This window comes from Leptonotus elevatus, chromosome 2, assembly GCF_054856555.1.
Source record: "Leptonotus elevatus isolate MCC_2025b chromosome 2, RoL_Lele_1.0, whole genome shotgun sequence".
Classification (NCBI taxonomy): Eukaryota; Metazoa; Chordata; class Actinopteri; order Syngnathiformes; family Syngnathidae; genus Leptonotus; species Leptonotus elevatus.
The window spans coordinates 39304152-39320021 of record NC_141240.1 but is presented as its reverse complement, the minus strand read 5'-3'; the positions used below and the strand labels follow the sequence as shown (position 1 = coordinate 39320021).

At 38.8% G+C, this 15870-nt stretch overlaps 1 protein-coding gene across 2 annotated transcripts in view; it reads right to left on the bottom strand.

Annotated features, from left to right (window-relative positions):
• The window catches only part of ncam2a (neural cell adhesion molecule 2a), a 220031-nt gene that overhangs the window by 61323 nt on the left and 142838 nt on the right, over positions 1 to 15870 (bottom strand). For both annotated transcript variants that reach the window (XM_086068565.1, XM_086068564.1), the window contains exon 2: positions 4792 to 4866. In XM_086068565.1, the coding sequence (XP_085924691.1) occupies positions 4792 to 4866 (75 nt within the window). The remainder of the gene's footprint in view (positions 1 to 4791; positions 4867 to 15870) is intronic.

Below are 15870 nucleotides of genomic sequence, written 5' to 3'. Positions count from 1 at the left end.
TCATATTGTGTTTTTTTAAATTATTTTTTGTGTTTTTATTGCTGCGCTTGTTTGAGACGAATCAAATCAAAATCAAATGGCAAACTAAACAGATGTAACAATGATGCCCTCTACTGGACAAATTAGACAATACATCAGTGACTCGTATTTCACCGCGAGTATACGGCCACAGGTGATAAAAACACAGACGATAAATTGCCTCATTAAGTAAACAAAGAGCAACTTAAAAAAATAATACTTTTAAGTTTTTACTGGCGTCTACAACATTACCGGATATCCTCAAAACTGGTTCGTCCCCAAAAAGGGACGGGTCCCTAGAAACAATGAAAACCTGAACAAGGCATATCGATGTATATTTTAAATAGTTTACATCAATATTAAATCAATTTTCGGTGCACCGTCACATCCCTAATTATAACCTATAAAGCCAAATGTCAATGAAGTCATACCATTTTTTTAAAATTCACCCAATTTTGAATTAAATGAATGTGTCTGTTTGGCCTCTATAACACCTAACCACAAGTTTTGTTTTGTTTTTGTTTGTTTTTTACATATGAGCTGTTTGGCCGATTTTGTGCTTTGACTTACAAGCAACAGTTTCACATATGAACAATATGATGGTATTGAACTCAACTCACTTCACAAGGCAGATAAACAATTCTTAAAAAGAAAACAAAGGCAAAGTTTAATTCCACTCCCATTTGAAGTATATTATCAAATTTAAAACAAAACAAGGAGAATTAAGCATTGTGCATTTAATGTCACTCTGGCTCGATTTAACAGGCTAAAAATGCCCAGAATGAACATTTTCTCATCGATCGAAGTGAGACGCTGCCTTGTCACGTCGCGTCATATTCTCGGCTAATGTGCTTGCAGGGAAATAAGTGTGATGACACAACCAAAGCTGGGCTTGCATATTTTACCAGTATTTTTGCTTATTTTGCAGGTATCCCGCTGACATATGTCGAGCCGTACCCGTTAGCATCCTCTCACCTGTCTGCATTTCACACCCAGTGTGCCAGTTAAATGTTTGTCATGACAGCTTGTGTTGTTTTTTTAACGCCCATCCAAGCTCCTTGCTGTCTTCACAACGTCAATTTGTGGAAAACCCCGTCAGACATCATTTAAAATCTGCATAAGCGCTCCCATAATTATTGATTGGATTCCTTTCACGCCGCAGCACCCTGACAGCTGACAGTTGGCTTTCGGAAATGGCTGATGAACCCTACAGCTCGACCCTGCCAATGACAATTTCGATTAAATATGACTTCAATTTACGACAAGGACACGAGGAAATGTGAAGCCATTCTGAGAGCTAAAGTGGCGTTTTAAACACAAAATCTGACGGGTTATCACACGATTGTTATTTCCCACTAAGTGACGATGATCCGGCTCTAATGTTGTGGTCAGGTTGAGTTAATATAAAGTGCAGGCCAAGATGGCGGCGTTTTACAAGCACCTCTGATGTGTTGCAGCAGCTGACGCTTGTCCTGGCGCGATGCCACTGTAGTAATTGGAGAGGTTCCACATACCATTATGTCAGTTTAACCACCTCCATATCTGTCACGCTGAGCCTCGCTTCACTGAACCTGCTTGTTTTACATCACATAAATGCTCTTTAGTGTGTGTCAAGCTCAGTGATTTTATTTCATGATTGGCGGCAGCCACTTTTTTTCATCATTCTCTCCACAAACCCAGATTAAATATTTATCGGAAGTCCTTGAGTACGTTTTCATTAGAACGTTTTATTATTTTCCCAATCCATTTTATTGATGACACCATTTTTTTTTCTTTCTGTTGTTTTCCGCAATCTTGTCCTGCTAATAAATACTTTCCAAACTGTTTGCTTTTATCTGCTCCCAAAAATGTATTTATACTTTTTAATGTTTTTTTTATGCTAGAGCATACAGAAGGCTTTGATGCAACCTCTGAACTAAAGAGAATGCTTGAAGCAATGGTCGTTATTACAAAAACTACCAGTAGGTGGCAGCAGAGTATAAGAGATCAACCAGGGCCATGTTGCAAAAAGCTGTTTCCCCCACTGTTTTAAACAGATTTGTAAATAATGATGAAACTTAGCTATATTCTAATGCTAATTGCTGCAAAAAGGAAACAGATAAAAATATATTCTCTCTAGACTCTAATCTTTCATTTGATAGGTTCCATGTTTTTATAGCAATAGAACACAATATTCTGTGGGCCTTGCAAAATCAGTCAAAATCCAGTAAAACAGCCAGGAGCGAAGGGGGTTGCTTCAGTGAAAAGGGCTGGGAGTGAATGAGTTTAGTGCCAATGTCACTGTGTTTCACATTCTGTGCCATGTGTAGGTTTTTGGTATTGTGTTTTAGGCTACGTTCACATTGCAGGCAAATGCGACCCAAATCGGATTTTTTGGCCCTAAATGCGACCTGTATCTGACTTTTTTATGTCACACTGAACGGCTCAAATCCGATTTTTTCAAATTCGACCTGTGCCACTTTCATATGTGGTCCTTAGATTGGATACGTATCCGATTTTTTGCAACGCAACCTCATTTCAATAATTTTGATTTCATAAATAAATTGTGTGTATGTGCATTGTAAGGAGCGTAGTGTATGATTCTTACTGCATTTTTCTGTAGTACCATCAAGAGATGTAAGCGGCTTATATAGGTATTCCCCCAAATTTCAGCACCATAGGTCAAGTAAGGCAAGATCAGTGCACAATAAATAATTTAAAGGGCCCTCTGATTTAACATATTTTGGGATCTAAATAGAATAGATATACTTCTAGCTAGTTTTTTTTTTTTTTTGACTCATATGAGTATTCCATGTTAACAAGTCATCGATTATTATTCCCAATGATCGTTGATGCGTGCATTTTTGATCAAGCTCTTGTGTCAGCTTCTCCAAGTCTGCAATGCGCCGATCTTTGTCTTTCATCCCCTTTACAAGCTCTTGATTCTCAATCCGCATCTGTTGGATTTCCTTCAGAAGGTCTTTTGGATCAATTCCACCATCTGCTTACTCATTTTGGATATGGTGCGCTCCAATTTTTGAATAGAAGACTTTAAGTCCTCCAAAGACATGTTGGAAAAAAAAACAACTATGGAGTTGTTGTTTTCAGCTGGCGCCTCGAGAGTGAACTCGCGCGGCGATAAAATGCGTCCTACCTCTATCAGAGTCAGGAAGTGATCTTAGTAATATAACCACGCAGACGACTCATTTATTACGCGCGGCAATGATGTTACGTCATCGTTAGGAGCGGTTAAAGAAAGCAGTGACGGGAGTCGGAGTGTTAAACAACGGATCAGCTTTCTTTGTTTCTCAACTTTTCACTTTAAATATGCGGGAGGGAAGTGAGCAGGCAATTCAACTCCTGTTCAGTGCGTCAAACAAAATATTCCCACCCGGAACTCCCCGTCGTCAACAACGTTCTGCGGGTGAATTATAAATAATGTATACAACCCACTACAAGGTCTCCGTCAAATGAAAAAAAATGAGGAGCTCGGAAAGGCTCGCGTCATTTTCACAAAATATTACTTCTACCTCCTCCCGCATCACTTTGAGTCAAGAAATTAGTCTTTTAGTGTACAACAACTCAAATATTGGGCAGATCTACTTGGGTCAAAAAATTGGGTCATTCTGTATAAAACAACCCAGCAAGTTGGGTCAAATTGACCCACAAAGTGGATCGTCTGTTTTTGATCCATAATTGGGTTACTTTTGACCCAACTGTTTTTAGAGTTGACGTATTTACTTCCACAAACACAGCGTTGTGACGTCATATCATCTATCGCATGCGGGTCACTTTAAGTTCACACAGCAGACAGACTGAGGTCGCAATTAATAGGTCATGTGAACGCTTACTGAAAAAAAATCGCCTTTTACTTGAGAAATCGGAATTGAGCATTAAGACCTGCAGTGTGAACGTAGCCTTAGTTCGTACCAGTTGTCATCCTTCCATGGCTCTCCATCTGCCTCCTTTTGTTTTGTTTTGTTTCTGTATCGTGTGTTTAGCTTATTTCAGGTTGACTCTTTGTCACATCGCTTTTTCTTATTTGCATTTCCCTCATGCTTGCATGCACTATTTTTGTTTAAATACTGTAAAATCTGTTCATTTGTGTTTGCGCTTTGGAATTCACCATCAGCATTTTCATGTTATTTGTTTAAATGCTTATTAGTAGATAACACAGTCAAACTGATTTCACACACAGTTGCAAAAATGACAGAGAAGGTTGTGATATACAGTATGTAACCATGACGCTTTGGAAAGAAATTATGCGTGCCCCCGTGTCTCCTTTGCAAAGTTTTTTTTTAAGTACATTAGGTAGTTTAGAATTTGATGACTATAATTTGTGTATCTCCATAGGACGTGCTTTTGTCATGCAAGCAATTCTGTATTTTTGGGGGGTAAAGACAGTGTTTCTGTAAATGGTTATGGCCTCCAGTTGGCAGTACAAATATAGTAAGGATGAGACAGAGCGTGAAGAGCTTCTTATCGCACACCTCCAACACTCTTTTCAGGCTCTGCTTGTCTGTGGGCTGGCAGAGGAGAAGAGGCAAGCAGCGGGAGGTTGGTCGGACCTGCCAGCGCCGGCCTCTCTTGATGACCATTTCGGGAGAACAATGAGGGGGAGGAGACGCTGGTGGTCAAAGTGTCACTCACCATATGGGGAGCATGGAGCTGGTGCTTACTGCCATTAAAAGAACAAACAACCCCCCCCCCCCCCCCCCGCCCCCCGCCGCCGCGTCTATACAACCAGGCGCCTAACACACAACACACAGACACACAGAACAGGGGCACTTGTACCTGTGCAGGTGAAGAACTTTGACTCCCCAACACTTAATTCCACCTTGTTCAAGGATATGGAAACCTGCAGGATGGCTGGGATACATAAAGACAGAGAAAAGAAGAGAAATGCTAAGTTAAAGCTGAGCTGACATTACAGTATGTACAACAGTTTAATGCATTTTCTGTTGGGTGTCAACGGCGTAACTCAGAGGTGTCAAACTCATTTTAATTCAAGTGCCACTTTTACCCAAATTTGGTCTCAAGCAGGCCAGATCACTATGTCCATTGCCTATAAGCTATAAATAATGACAGGTCAAAACTTTACCTGTTATTTTTAGTGCAAATAATTACACGTCCATTCGTAATATAAAATGTCTTAACAAATATTGGTGCTAATTTGTTTCCATCAAATCTGAGCTCTTTTACTGCCAAATGTTATCCAAAAAGAGTGCCAGCCGATTTTGAGCATTTTCACTCATCTTTCAAGGCATACAGATTATTGTGTGCTATGGCTACCTAAACATGGTGGATAACATATCAAAGATTGGATTCCATTCTCTCATGAGAAAAAAAAGTATGATTCTACCTGATTCCGTTCTTTAGTAATCACCATTTGAAAGACAAGCAATTTGAGTAACACCAAGCTCAAATAGAAAAAATAAGGAGAAAACAAGCTTTTTGTGAAAAGATACATTTTACAATAGTCAGGTTTCCAAATTTACTGAAAATGAGCAAAACGGACATGCGACTTATGCCCGTTTCCATCTGATCTTCTTTTGCGAATAATGAGAGGGTCCTCCGGCGCTGTAGGTGGCGCTATACACCATAGAGATGTGATCGACCAGTATTTCAAAAGAACAACAGGAATCAACTGCGCCGTGCGATGACGTTGTATAAGATTGCTTTTGCAATTATTGATAAACCGTAGCGTTTCTTTGCTGTTTTCCATCTAAAATTGCATTAATATTTTCTTCTTTTACTAATTCCAAAAATATTTCAGTTTCGTCGTCCCCCCAAACATACCTTACTTTATCGTCCGCCATTGCTTTGTGACTACAAACGTACGTGTGATGTAATATCTGGTCAAAACCTGTGACATGTATCCGGTCTTGTCAGCGCTTATTTGCAAAACCTGCTTCCATAGCCAAAATTCACATTTTCCTTTTTTCGATATGCTTCAAAATCCACCCCCTTTAAGCGTATAAACGAATCTTGGCCCTTTTTTGAATTTGTAGCATTTGCATTCAGTTTTATTTTCGCATTTCTTGTAAAGTCGAATAAAAATGGGTGGATGGAAACCCACCTATTGAATTTGATTTAATGTGACAAATGCTTTGATCATTCACGACATCCACCATGTTGTCATGTCATTTGATCCACGGAATACCATTGAAAAGAAATACAATGCTACCACCTGCTGGCCATATGTAGTGGGTGTTTTTTTTTTTCTTCAGCTCATTCATGAAACCAACGCTGCCCAGGATGTTGCGCTGCCCATTGAACGAAAGAAAAAAAAACGTAGTTGATGTCAATTAACATTGATGGCGGTACTCATTGGGATTTCCGTTAACGTTGACGGCAGGAAAGGAGTTTTAAGTAACAGCCAAATTTCAGAATGTCATTTAAGTGGTTGTCAGAGCGCCCTCCAGTGTACAAAATTAACAGCAGCAGATAATATTTGTGGAAAAACTGCAGTTTGTTTTCTGTCCTCATGAGCCAAACTGGACCTTTTGACAGGCCAATTCTGGTCCGTGGGACACATGTTTGACACATATGGCATAGCTCTTTTGCAACATAGCACATTAAGACGGATTTGCTTGATGTTTGTGGCAAGCTCGGCAGTCAGCTCTTCAGGGAATGGCAAGTAATTAATCAATCAAACTTTATTTATATAGCACATTTCATACATTAAAATGAAACTCATGAACTCATGGTGCTAACCAAAACATCCATAATGAAAAAAACAACCAAAGAAAAAACAACAACAACATGGCGGGGCACAGCGAAACCATGTGAGGAAAGGCATCCAGGAAAAACTGGAGCTAAAAACTAAAAGACAAAAATAAACAAACAAGACAAAAATAAAAAGAAGCTAAAGCCCAAAAGAAAACAGAATAAAACACAAAACAAAGCTAAAAGACAATATACTCAAAGGAACTTGGACAACTCCGAAAATAAATAAATTGGGTTAGGGCAAGTGGCAGATTAAGTAAAGTGGCAAATAGCCCCAAAACTCCCCCAATTTCCTCAGGAGAGAAAAAACAACAACTTGTGATGTAGAGTTTATCAATGACAAAAAGAGAGCTTATCAATGCCAGGACAGAAAATTGAGTTGAGTGAAGATCCATTCACCAGCATGACACGAAAACCTTGCAGTTGGAGGCAAATGCTCTACAACATCCGAAATGAGGCATAATGCAACACAAGGAGGATGGAAGCCTGTTTGCATGGCAACAGCTCGAGTCGTTGCCGAATGGAATAAGTAAGGACTCACAACAATGAAAGAAGCCAAGCTTCGGTGAATACTTAAGGGATGATCAATTCTCCTCAACATAGCCAACAGCACACCTGCTCCAGAAGTTCAGACGATGCACACCTGCCAAGGGAGGGCAGTAGCGGGACACTTGACGCTTTTCATTTGAGGCAGTATGAAGTGCGGTTTCACCGACGTCTTGAAAAGCACAAAGTGCAGATTAGCAGGAAGGAACCAATGCTAGTACTTCTCAAATGATTCCAATTAAATGACAACCTTGAGATGCTTGAACCACAAATAAAGCTTTGCAAACGGATGTCTTTTAAATGACATCCTTTGTGGGATTGCGTGCAGTTTTTACAAGCTTGTTTTCTCACGCAATGCTTTGTGGGAGATTTCCATGGTCAGTACTAATAGACTTCTGGCAAATTAATTCATAGATAAATCAACAAATGCGGAGCTCTGGAAGCAGTCATCAACAATGTGCAATTTTCAACCAAAAAAACAAACAAAAACAAGTAGAAAAAGCCATTGCCAATCGTTTGAAAATTATATATATTTTTTTCCCATTTTATCCACAACGAAATTGTTCACAAAATGAGTGAAAATGGGCTGCAATCCACATAAAATATAGGAGTAGTGAAACATGCAAACATTCTTGGGCTAATCAGTCATCTCACTACGTCTCTACTACGGACAGTACTACACAGAATATCAGATTCCAACATTTTATTCCAAGCAGTTTATCGATATTCACTTGTTCACTGATCCTGAAACATGTTGCGCACCAAAAGGGAGATGTCCGTCTGCCCAGTGGGAAACACAATACAAGTGGTCTTCATAGTCCCTGCCCCACCCATCAAGTATGAAAGCAAAAATGATCAATAACACACTCGTGACTAAAATCATCTGTATATCAAGTCATCTTTCCCCATTGAAATGGAACGAAACGGCAATATCCGTTCCAACCTCCCAAAAATCAAATAAAGTTGTGTTTCAGGTAAAATAGCAGTCTATAATACTGTATGTTATAAAAACAGATGCAACTAAATAACACGAAATAACTAAATAGTTTACACATCACGAGTTACAGTTAATGCTGCAATACAATTCATTGTGCTGCTCCTTCTGTTGTGCTTGCCTTGGCCTCCGGGTGGCTGTATGATACAGTCATACAGCCACAATACTTCTACTACAACTTCAAGTAACTCAATAAGATGCTGTACTATTAGTCATTTTTTGTAGCAAATGAAGAATATATGCCTATATATGTGTTGCACCGTCTTTTAAATAGCCGTTGCTTTTTGCATTGCTCGTTAGTGTAACCCGGGTGAATTTTATTTCATGTGTTGGATTATTGTTGAAAGAAAACATTTATTACAACACATTCATTTTATTTACTATGTCATTTTTTTGTTGCGTGTGTACGATGCCCATATATGGTTGTGGCGTTGCCGTATTTTGACATTTTCACGCCATTGTTTACGATAGCGCTTGTGAAGTAGCGCAGGCCAGAAGAAGAGGCTATCGTGGAGTGAGCGTCTCGTGCTCCGTGCTCGTATTTGCAACCTTCGCTTCATATTGTTTGCATTTTCCTGTTAGCGTCGTGGCTGTTGCGGAGTGGAGAGTTCCTTGAAGAAGAGAGCTGTTGGAGCTACAAATGTGTGCCCACTCACTACACTTCAGGCAATCATTTACACACACAGTACATATAAATATCACTTTACAGTCATACACTTACAGCACATAAGAATTCTGGACAATTGATTTTTTTTTTTATGCTAGCCAGCATTTTTATTTTTACAGTGAAAGGACTTTGAAGCATATTTTTTATATATTTTTTTAAATTGCATGTATATAATATGTTAGTACATCTTCTTTGCTTTTAAAGAGATGAGGTAAAGCTGCATTTCAGTCCATTCAGTTTGAAGAAAACAAAATTACAATGGACCGATAGTAAACTGCTATCAGAACTCTATCTTCTGTCTTTTTATTGGTTACATTAGCATGAAGCTAAAGGGACTTCGCTATAGCAAAGCTGTGGTTGCTTGAAGTAAACATGTAAATCTCATTGATTCATTTCAGTATAACAGTGAATTTCAACGGTGTTTGGCATTAAAATGCTTGAAGTCCCTTTTTGATCAAATATTCATTTCCCAAACACTGCTTATTATGAAGCAAATCAAATTGAATTCAATGCTACCATACCTTAAGGTTATTATAGTTAACCAATTAACTAAGAAAATAAAAAAAAGAAGACAAATCCTTTTCTTTAACGGAATTAAATTTAAAATTATTGAACAAAAAAAACGAAAACTGAAACTACATTTTAAGTTTATAAAACAAATTAAAACTATAATTACAGTATAGCGAAAGCTGTCTTTCTGTCAGTTTGAACAATTTTATCTCAAATGTTGCACTTTGTAAATATGTAATTTGTCCCTCTTTGTAACATATGTCTGTAACTTTGTGTTATTTTGCTGCTGCCTGTATTGGCAATCTGGATCAATAAAGGTTAATAAAGGGAGGGGGGAAGGGGGGGGGGACCTTACAGGGTTCATTTAGGCATTACTGTTTGGCCATATAGAAGAAGGAAGGTCAAACAAAACGAAATAAAAACTAATTAGAATGAAAAATACAAAAACTATTATAACCATGTACCATACAGCACACATATCTTAAGTTTGCGATCACAGTCAAAGTAAAAAAATCAGCCATATAGAGCTGTCAAAAATAATCGATTAATCGACAATAATCGATTATTAAATTCATCAACAACTATTTTAATGATCGAGTAATCGTTTGGAGTCATTTTTTAAATTTAAAATTGTCCAAATCCTTTGATTTCAGCATGTCAACAGTAATTGTTCACTGATTTAGATTCATCGATTCTAAAAATATTCGATAGTGACGGCACTACAGCCGAATGATGGCTCATATCTCGAAAGTCGGGTCACTCATATCTCAAGGCACAAGTGTACGTATGAGATCATCCATCCATTCTTGGCTATCTATGTTATCATGTCTGTGCAGCAAACACATTCTCTCTCGTGAATACATTGTTTTTTGAGAGCTGACCGGGTGACTGCAACAGCTTCTTGTGGAGCCGATGAAAGCTGGACAAAACGCTCTGTTGCCCTTCACTGAGCCCAGCGTGCAGTCAGCAGGCTGGCAGAGATGGTGACCTCCATTAAAGGGCTTCTTTGCAGCCATGAGTACAGACAGCAGAAATATGTGCACTTCTTGTCCGCATGAAAGGCTTGTGCAAGTTTTTTTTTTTTCTTCTTTTTTTTTTTTTGCAGCTTGTCTTGACATAAATTCATGTTTGCAAAATGTGCATACTGATCGTCCGGTTTTGAAAGTAAAAAGTGGGGAGAAAGGAGGGCTTGTACTCAGCCATCCATATCCAATCACAGCCACAGGTTTGGTTTCAATACACACAACTCTCACACACTCGCTTGCAAATATATACACAAACTCTAGCAAGTGCTATCTTGTTTTATTTTTTGAAGACCGAAAACAATAGCAGGCCAACAGCGATGCTCCCATCGAAGATTTCCGTTTTTTTATGTTGGAATTTGTGGCTCATCACAGTGGCTGAGTGTGCGATTCATGCAGTCGGTTAATTAATGGAATGAGCCTTGAGGTTTGAGTCCATGAAAGTTCATCATCCTCTGAGGCGTCTGGAGTGGAAATTTAACTTTTTGTGTTTAATTTGTTGAATTACTGAAATTAAAACCCCATGAATGTTATTAGTTCCAATAAATGTGCCAGCATTTTGAGTCACTGCCTAATTAATTTGGATTGTTTGGTTTCACTGCAATGACAGATCGTCCTCATCACAAGTTTAGGTAAGCTTTTATCATCATTACCAAACAAATATTGTTCTTATTTGGAGCTTCAGCTGTCACTAATGTTCAGAAATAAAGACAAGAGAAATAAACATTGCGGAGAGATAAAAAAGAGGCAGAGAAACTACAAACAAACATCCTGGATGAGATATGAATAGAAATCTTATTAAAATCAAAAGCTCGGCAATGTAACGACGATGATCACTTATCCCCTACAATGCCAGCTGCCACTTCTGCTTTTTGTTTGAATTTGATTAACCTTGCGACTATCAGCTTCTTTGTTCTATTTATTATTATTTTTATTTTTTTTGCATAAATCAAAACAGGCAGCATCGGGAATAAAGTGTTGCGCTATAACTGAAGTTATTGTCATGTCATGCTTGAAAGCTGCAAAATAATGACAGTTATCTTCTTAAAAGACCTGTCAGAAAATCGAACATTAAACAATGGACGCCAAGGTTAGAAAGCACTGAGGTCTTCAATTGCTTGCTTGCAAACTGAACTTCTGGATGTTGAAAGTATTTGAAGCCAATGAGAGGGCAGGCAATTTTCACCCCTCAGAACACACACACACACACACACACACACACACACACACACATTCCTCTTTATCCTCCATCACAAAAAAAACTCACCCAGATTGAGCAGAAACTGCAGCGCCACATCAGAAAAATCCCATTTGCTTAGATATTGTACTCCTATTTATGGTAACCTAAGAAACCGGGACCTGCAGGTGCAAAATGATGCTTTTGTCCCAAATCTGCGAAATTGAGAATCTTCAGCCAGTTTTTCTGCCTTGCCTTCACCTTGTTTTTCTCCGCGCTGGCAATCCCACTGTACCTAATCTAGTAGTTATTTTTCTTATCTGTGCAGCACGGCCATTTCTGTTTCTCGCAGCTTTTCATTCTCTCCCTCTGTGCTGCCTACATTGGTCATTAAGCTCTGCCACATGGATGGTTTGTCTCATATGTGCAATAATTCTTTTACCATAAATTCCCTCACAGGACTGATATATTTAGATTGCAAAAAAAAAAAAAAAACATGCTCAATGTGAATTGCATGTCTCAAAATGCTTCCTGTTCCTGTTGAAATTTGTCAGCTTAATGGTTGGAAGGGAAAAAGGGGATAGAAGGCTTGACAGACTGCAACTAATGACAGACACACCAAAAACAGAAACAAATATATAATTGGGGTTGGAGGATTTCCTGACATTCAAACAAACAAGTCACAAATATCGATCTTGCCGAACAGCCGAGCAGACCCAAGCATGGCGGATTGGCGGCAGGCTTGAGGAGGAGGTCGCGCCAACTGACTGGGAAGATGGATTCAGTAATAAAAGCAAAACGCCTTAAAGGCAGGATCAGCTAGTCTAACATGTGCAGCAATCCGTTTTTCAAGACAAAGTTATTGAATCAAATCCCAAACGCTGCTGTGTTCTCATTCAAATGCTTGCAGACCAATGGCAGTTCCAAGGATGTCCTCCATGGTCAGGGTTGGGAGGGTTACTTTTAAAATGTAATCCATTACAGTTACAAGTTACCTGCTAAAAAATGTAGTTAATAACGTAAACCAAGTACCATCATATTAAAGTAATGTAACTGGATTACTTTCGGATGTAATCCATTACAGTTACAAGTTACCTGCTAAAAAATGTAGTTAGTAACGTAGACCAAGTACCATAATATTAAAGTAGTGTAACTGGATTACTTTTGGATTACTCCAATATTGAGTATGCACATGAAGACAAAATAAAAATAAATATCACCACAATATATATTCTATACAATGTGCCCCTGCTATTTGCGCGTGAAAGGGACCCGGGCAGCCGACAAATAGCAAAAATCCTTGTATAATTAAAAAGCATGTAGGCTATTGATTGATTGATTGATTGAAACTGTCACTGAACGCAACCACACCTCACAGTTTGAAAGATAGATAGATAGATAGATAGATAGATAGATAGATAGATAGATAGATAGATAGATAGATAGATAGATAGATAGATAGATAGATAGATAGATAGATAGATAGATAGATAGATAGTCATCCAATGAGGAGGACGGTGTGTGACATCTGCAAAATGATCTTTTATCCCAGTCACAAGTTTAGCCGTGTATATGTTGTGCATGATGTTTAAATAGTGAATTGGTGGGAGGAAGATTTGTTTGGAAGGTGTAACTCACATTACGGTTGTAGGCTAGCGGGCTAGCTAGCAAGAAGCTACAGCGCGTAGCATGCCGCTGGACTCTCAGCTCAAACTTTCGCTCAGAGTAAATTCCAGAGAATACCGGTCGCCATTTTCCTACTCCCGTACGTGAAGCTTTTTCAAACTGCCCGCGTGTGGAGGACACGACTAGTCAGTTCGTTCGTTTGTTCGTTCGTTCCCACCTCCCACCTTTCTCTTGCTCTGTCCTTCTCTCTCTCTCTGTCATTCTCTCGTTCTCTCGCTCTCTCTCACACCCTCTCGCCCTCTTTCGCACTTCCTCTCATCATAGAAATTGTAATCCCTCGAAGTAATCCCCATTTTTAATAAATGTAACTGTAATCTGATTACATGTTTTTTCCCCCTGTAACTGTAATGGAGTTTAATACAGTTAAAAAAAAATTGCAATCTGATGACGTAACGGCGGTACATTCGTATTCCGTTACTCCCCAAGCCTGTCCATGATAGATCTGAGGGAACATGAGTGCATTTTCTTCTCTAGGAAGACCAGGGTCACAGGCAATAATGACCCTACGCCGTGTTCTCTCTCCCGACATGAGAAGCAAGTAAATGTTGGCTAAAGCTCGGTGCTTGCTTCTTCTGTTGACACAAAGTAATCATATATAATTTTGCTGTCTCCACGCACACAAGTCGCACAACTGTTCTCATATCCACTGGGAGCAATTGTGTTGTTTTAACAGCAGGCCACTCTGACTCACTTTGAAAATCCTGCCTCTTACAACAGTCTCAAAGTACACTTGTAAATAGTTTGTATTCTTCTAAGCATGGCAGAGCAACATTGTGCTGCTTTGAAACAAATGAAAATCCACACTTATTTCCATTGTGCAAAAAGAGATGTGTCTTTGCTGGAACCTCCGCTCCATGTGGTTCGCTACATTTTATGGCTTGAAATAACATAGAGGTCAACGGGTTATCATCTGGTCAGACCTTGCCAGTGGCGATGGCATTACCATTATCTAATCACCACAGATTAATTCAGACACAAAGGGGAGGTCAGCAGTTGTGGTCCAGCCTGGGAAAAAAGGCTCTGAGGTGTAAGGCACAAATGTCTGGGTCTGGCGTGCAAGCAATGAGCGGTCAGAGCTTAGCTGTCTCATAATTGGGAAAGGTACGTCCCATGATAAAAGCAGCTGTTTAATGGTTCGTATATAAAATGGAATTATGTCCATTTGCTCAGGAACCTTGGAACAATTGGCCTCATTCGCTCAGAAATGCATAGAAATGTTCTTATTTGGTTACAAGTTCAACATGTACAAGTAAAATCACCATAGGATTCATGACGTGCGAACGTGTAAATCCATCATCATAACATTTTGCAGAATTCATAGAATTATAGAATTCAGACTGGTCATCTGGACCTGAAAGAATAACGTATCCGCCTTTGAGGTGTCTTGACGGCTGTCTGTCAAATCAGCAATTGGATCGCTGTTCAGGTTGCATGACCAAAGCGTGTACTTGCGCAACCTGCTTATTGAGTGACTGACAACTGCCAACAGCCAGTCAGCAGTGGATAGATACATGCGTACCGTACATACGAGCACTTGAACAGAACAAAGGGTAGAAGTGATGAGAAGTGAACCTTTTCACAGCTATTTTGGACACTAGTCAACTCATTAGCAAATTCCCGGTTGAAGTTAATGTTGTTCAAATTAATATTGTTTTTATAAATCAATGGATTTAATACATTTTGCATCTTTTGTAAAAAAAAGAAAAAAAAGAAGAAAGTTTTTGACTTTATTTGTGTGTATACATGGTCTGAGGAGGTTATAAATTTGTACGCGCAAGCTCAAGTATAGTAGAAACATATTAATGAAGTATGCACGATTTAACCACTAATTTGATTTAAAAAAACAACATTTTTTTACAACAGAAATATACACACTGAAGACTTCACTTCATTGACACTACCTGCACCAATTAATTACACGACCAACAAGAATTACGACCCATAGTGCCACGCTAATAGATAATATCATATTAAAGGAGACAGTGAGTGGACTGCTGATCAATGACATCACCGATCATCTCCCGATATTCGCTAGCTACGAGTGGCAGCACATCAACAACATAGATCAAACACAAATATTGTATAAAAGAACAGATACGACACATCTTCTCGACAATGAACTTTCATGTCTGGCTGGCATGTGCCTTCAACTATCCAGCGCTACTGGACTGAACTGAACAATAAGGGATCAAATCAACTTTTGATTAACTACATTGTTTTATATCTTCTAACAATGAATGTATCAACATTTGGATAATTAACCAACTTGATAATTAATGAATCAGCATCTTGATAGCTGCGTCTTAAATGTATTCTGGGGACGGGAATTAACTCATTTACTGCCATACATTCATTTGAACTATTTCTATTAGTTTAACATTTTTTTCCCACTTTTGTTAACAAGTGTATGAAAACCTTGAACTTTTTTTTTAATTGTACATTTAGAAGAGATATCAAATTTGTGATGAATCGTGAGTTAACTAGTGAAGTCATGCGATTAATTACGATTACAAATTGTAATCGCCTAACGCTCCTAATTTTT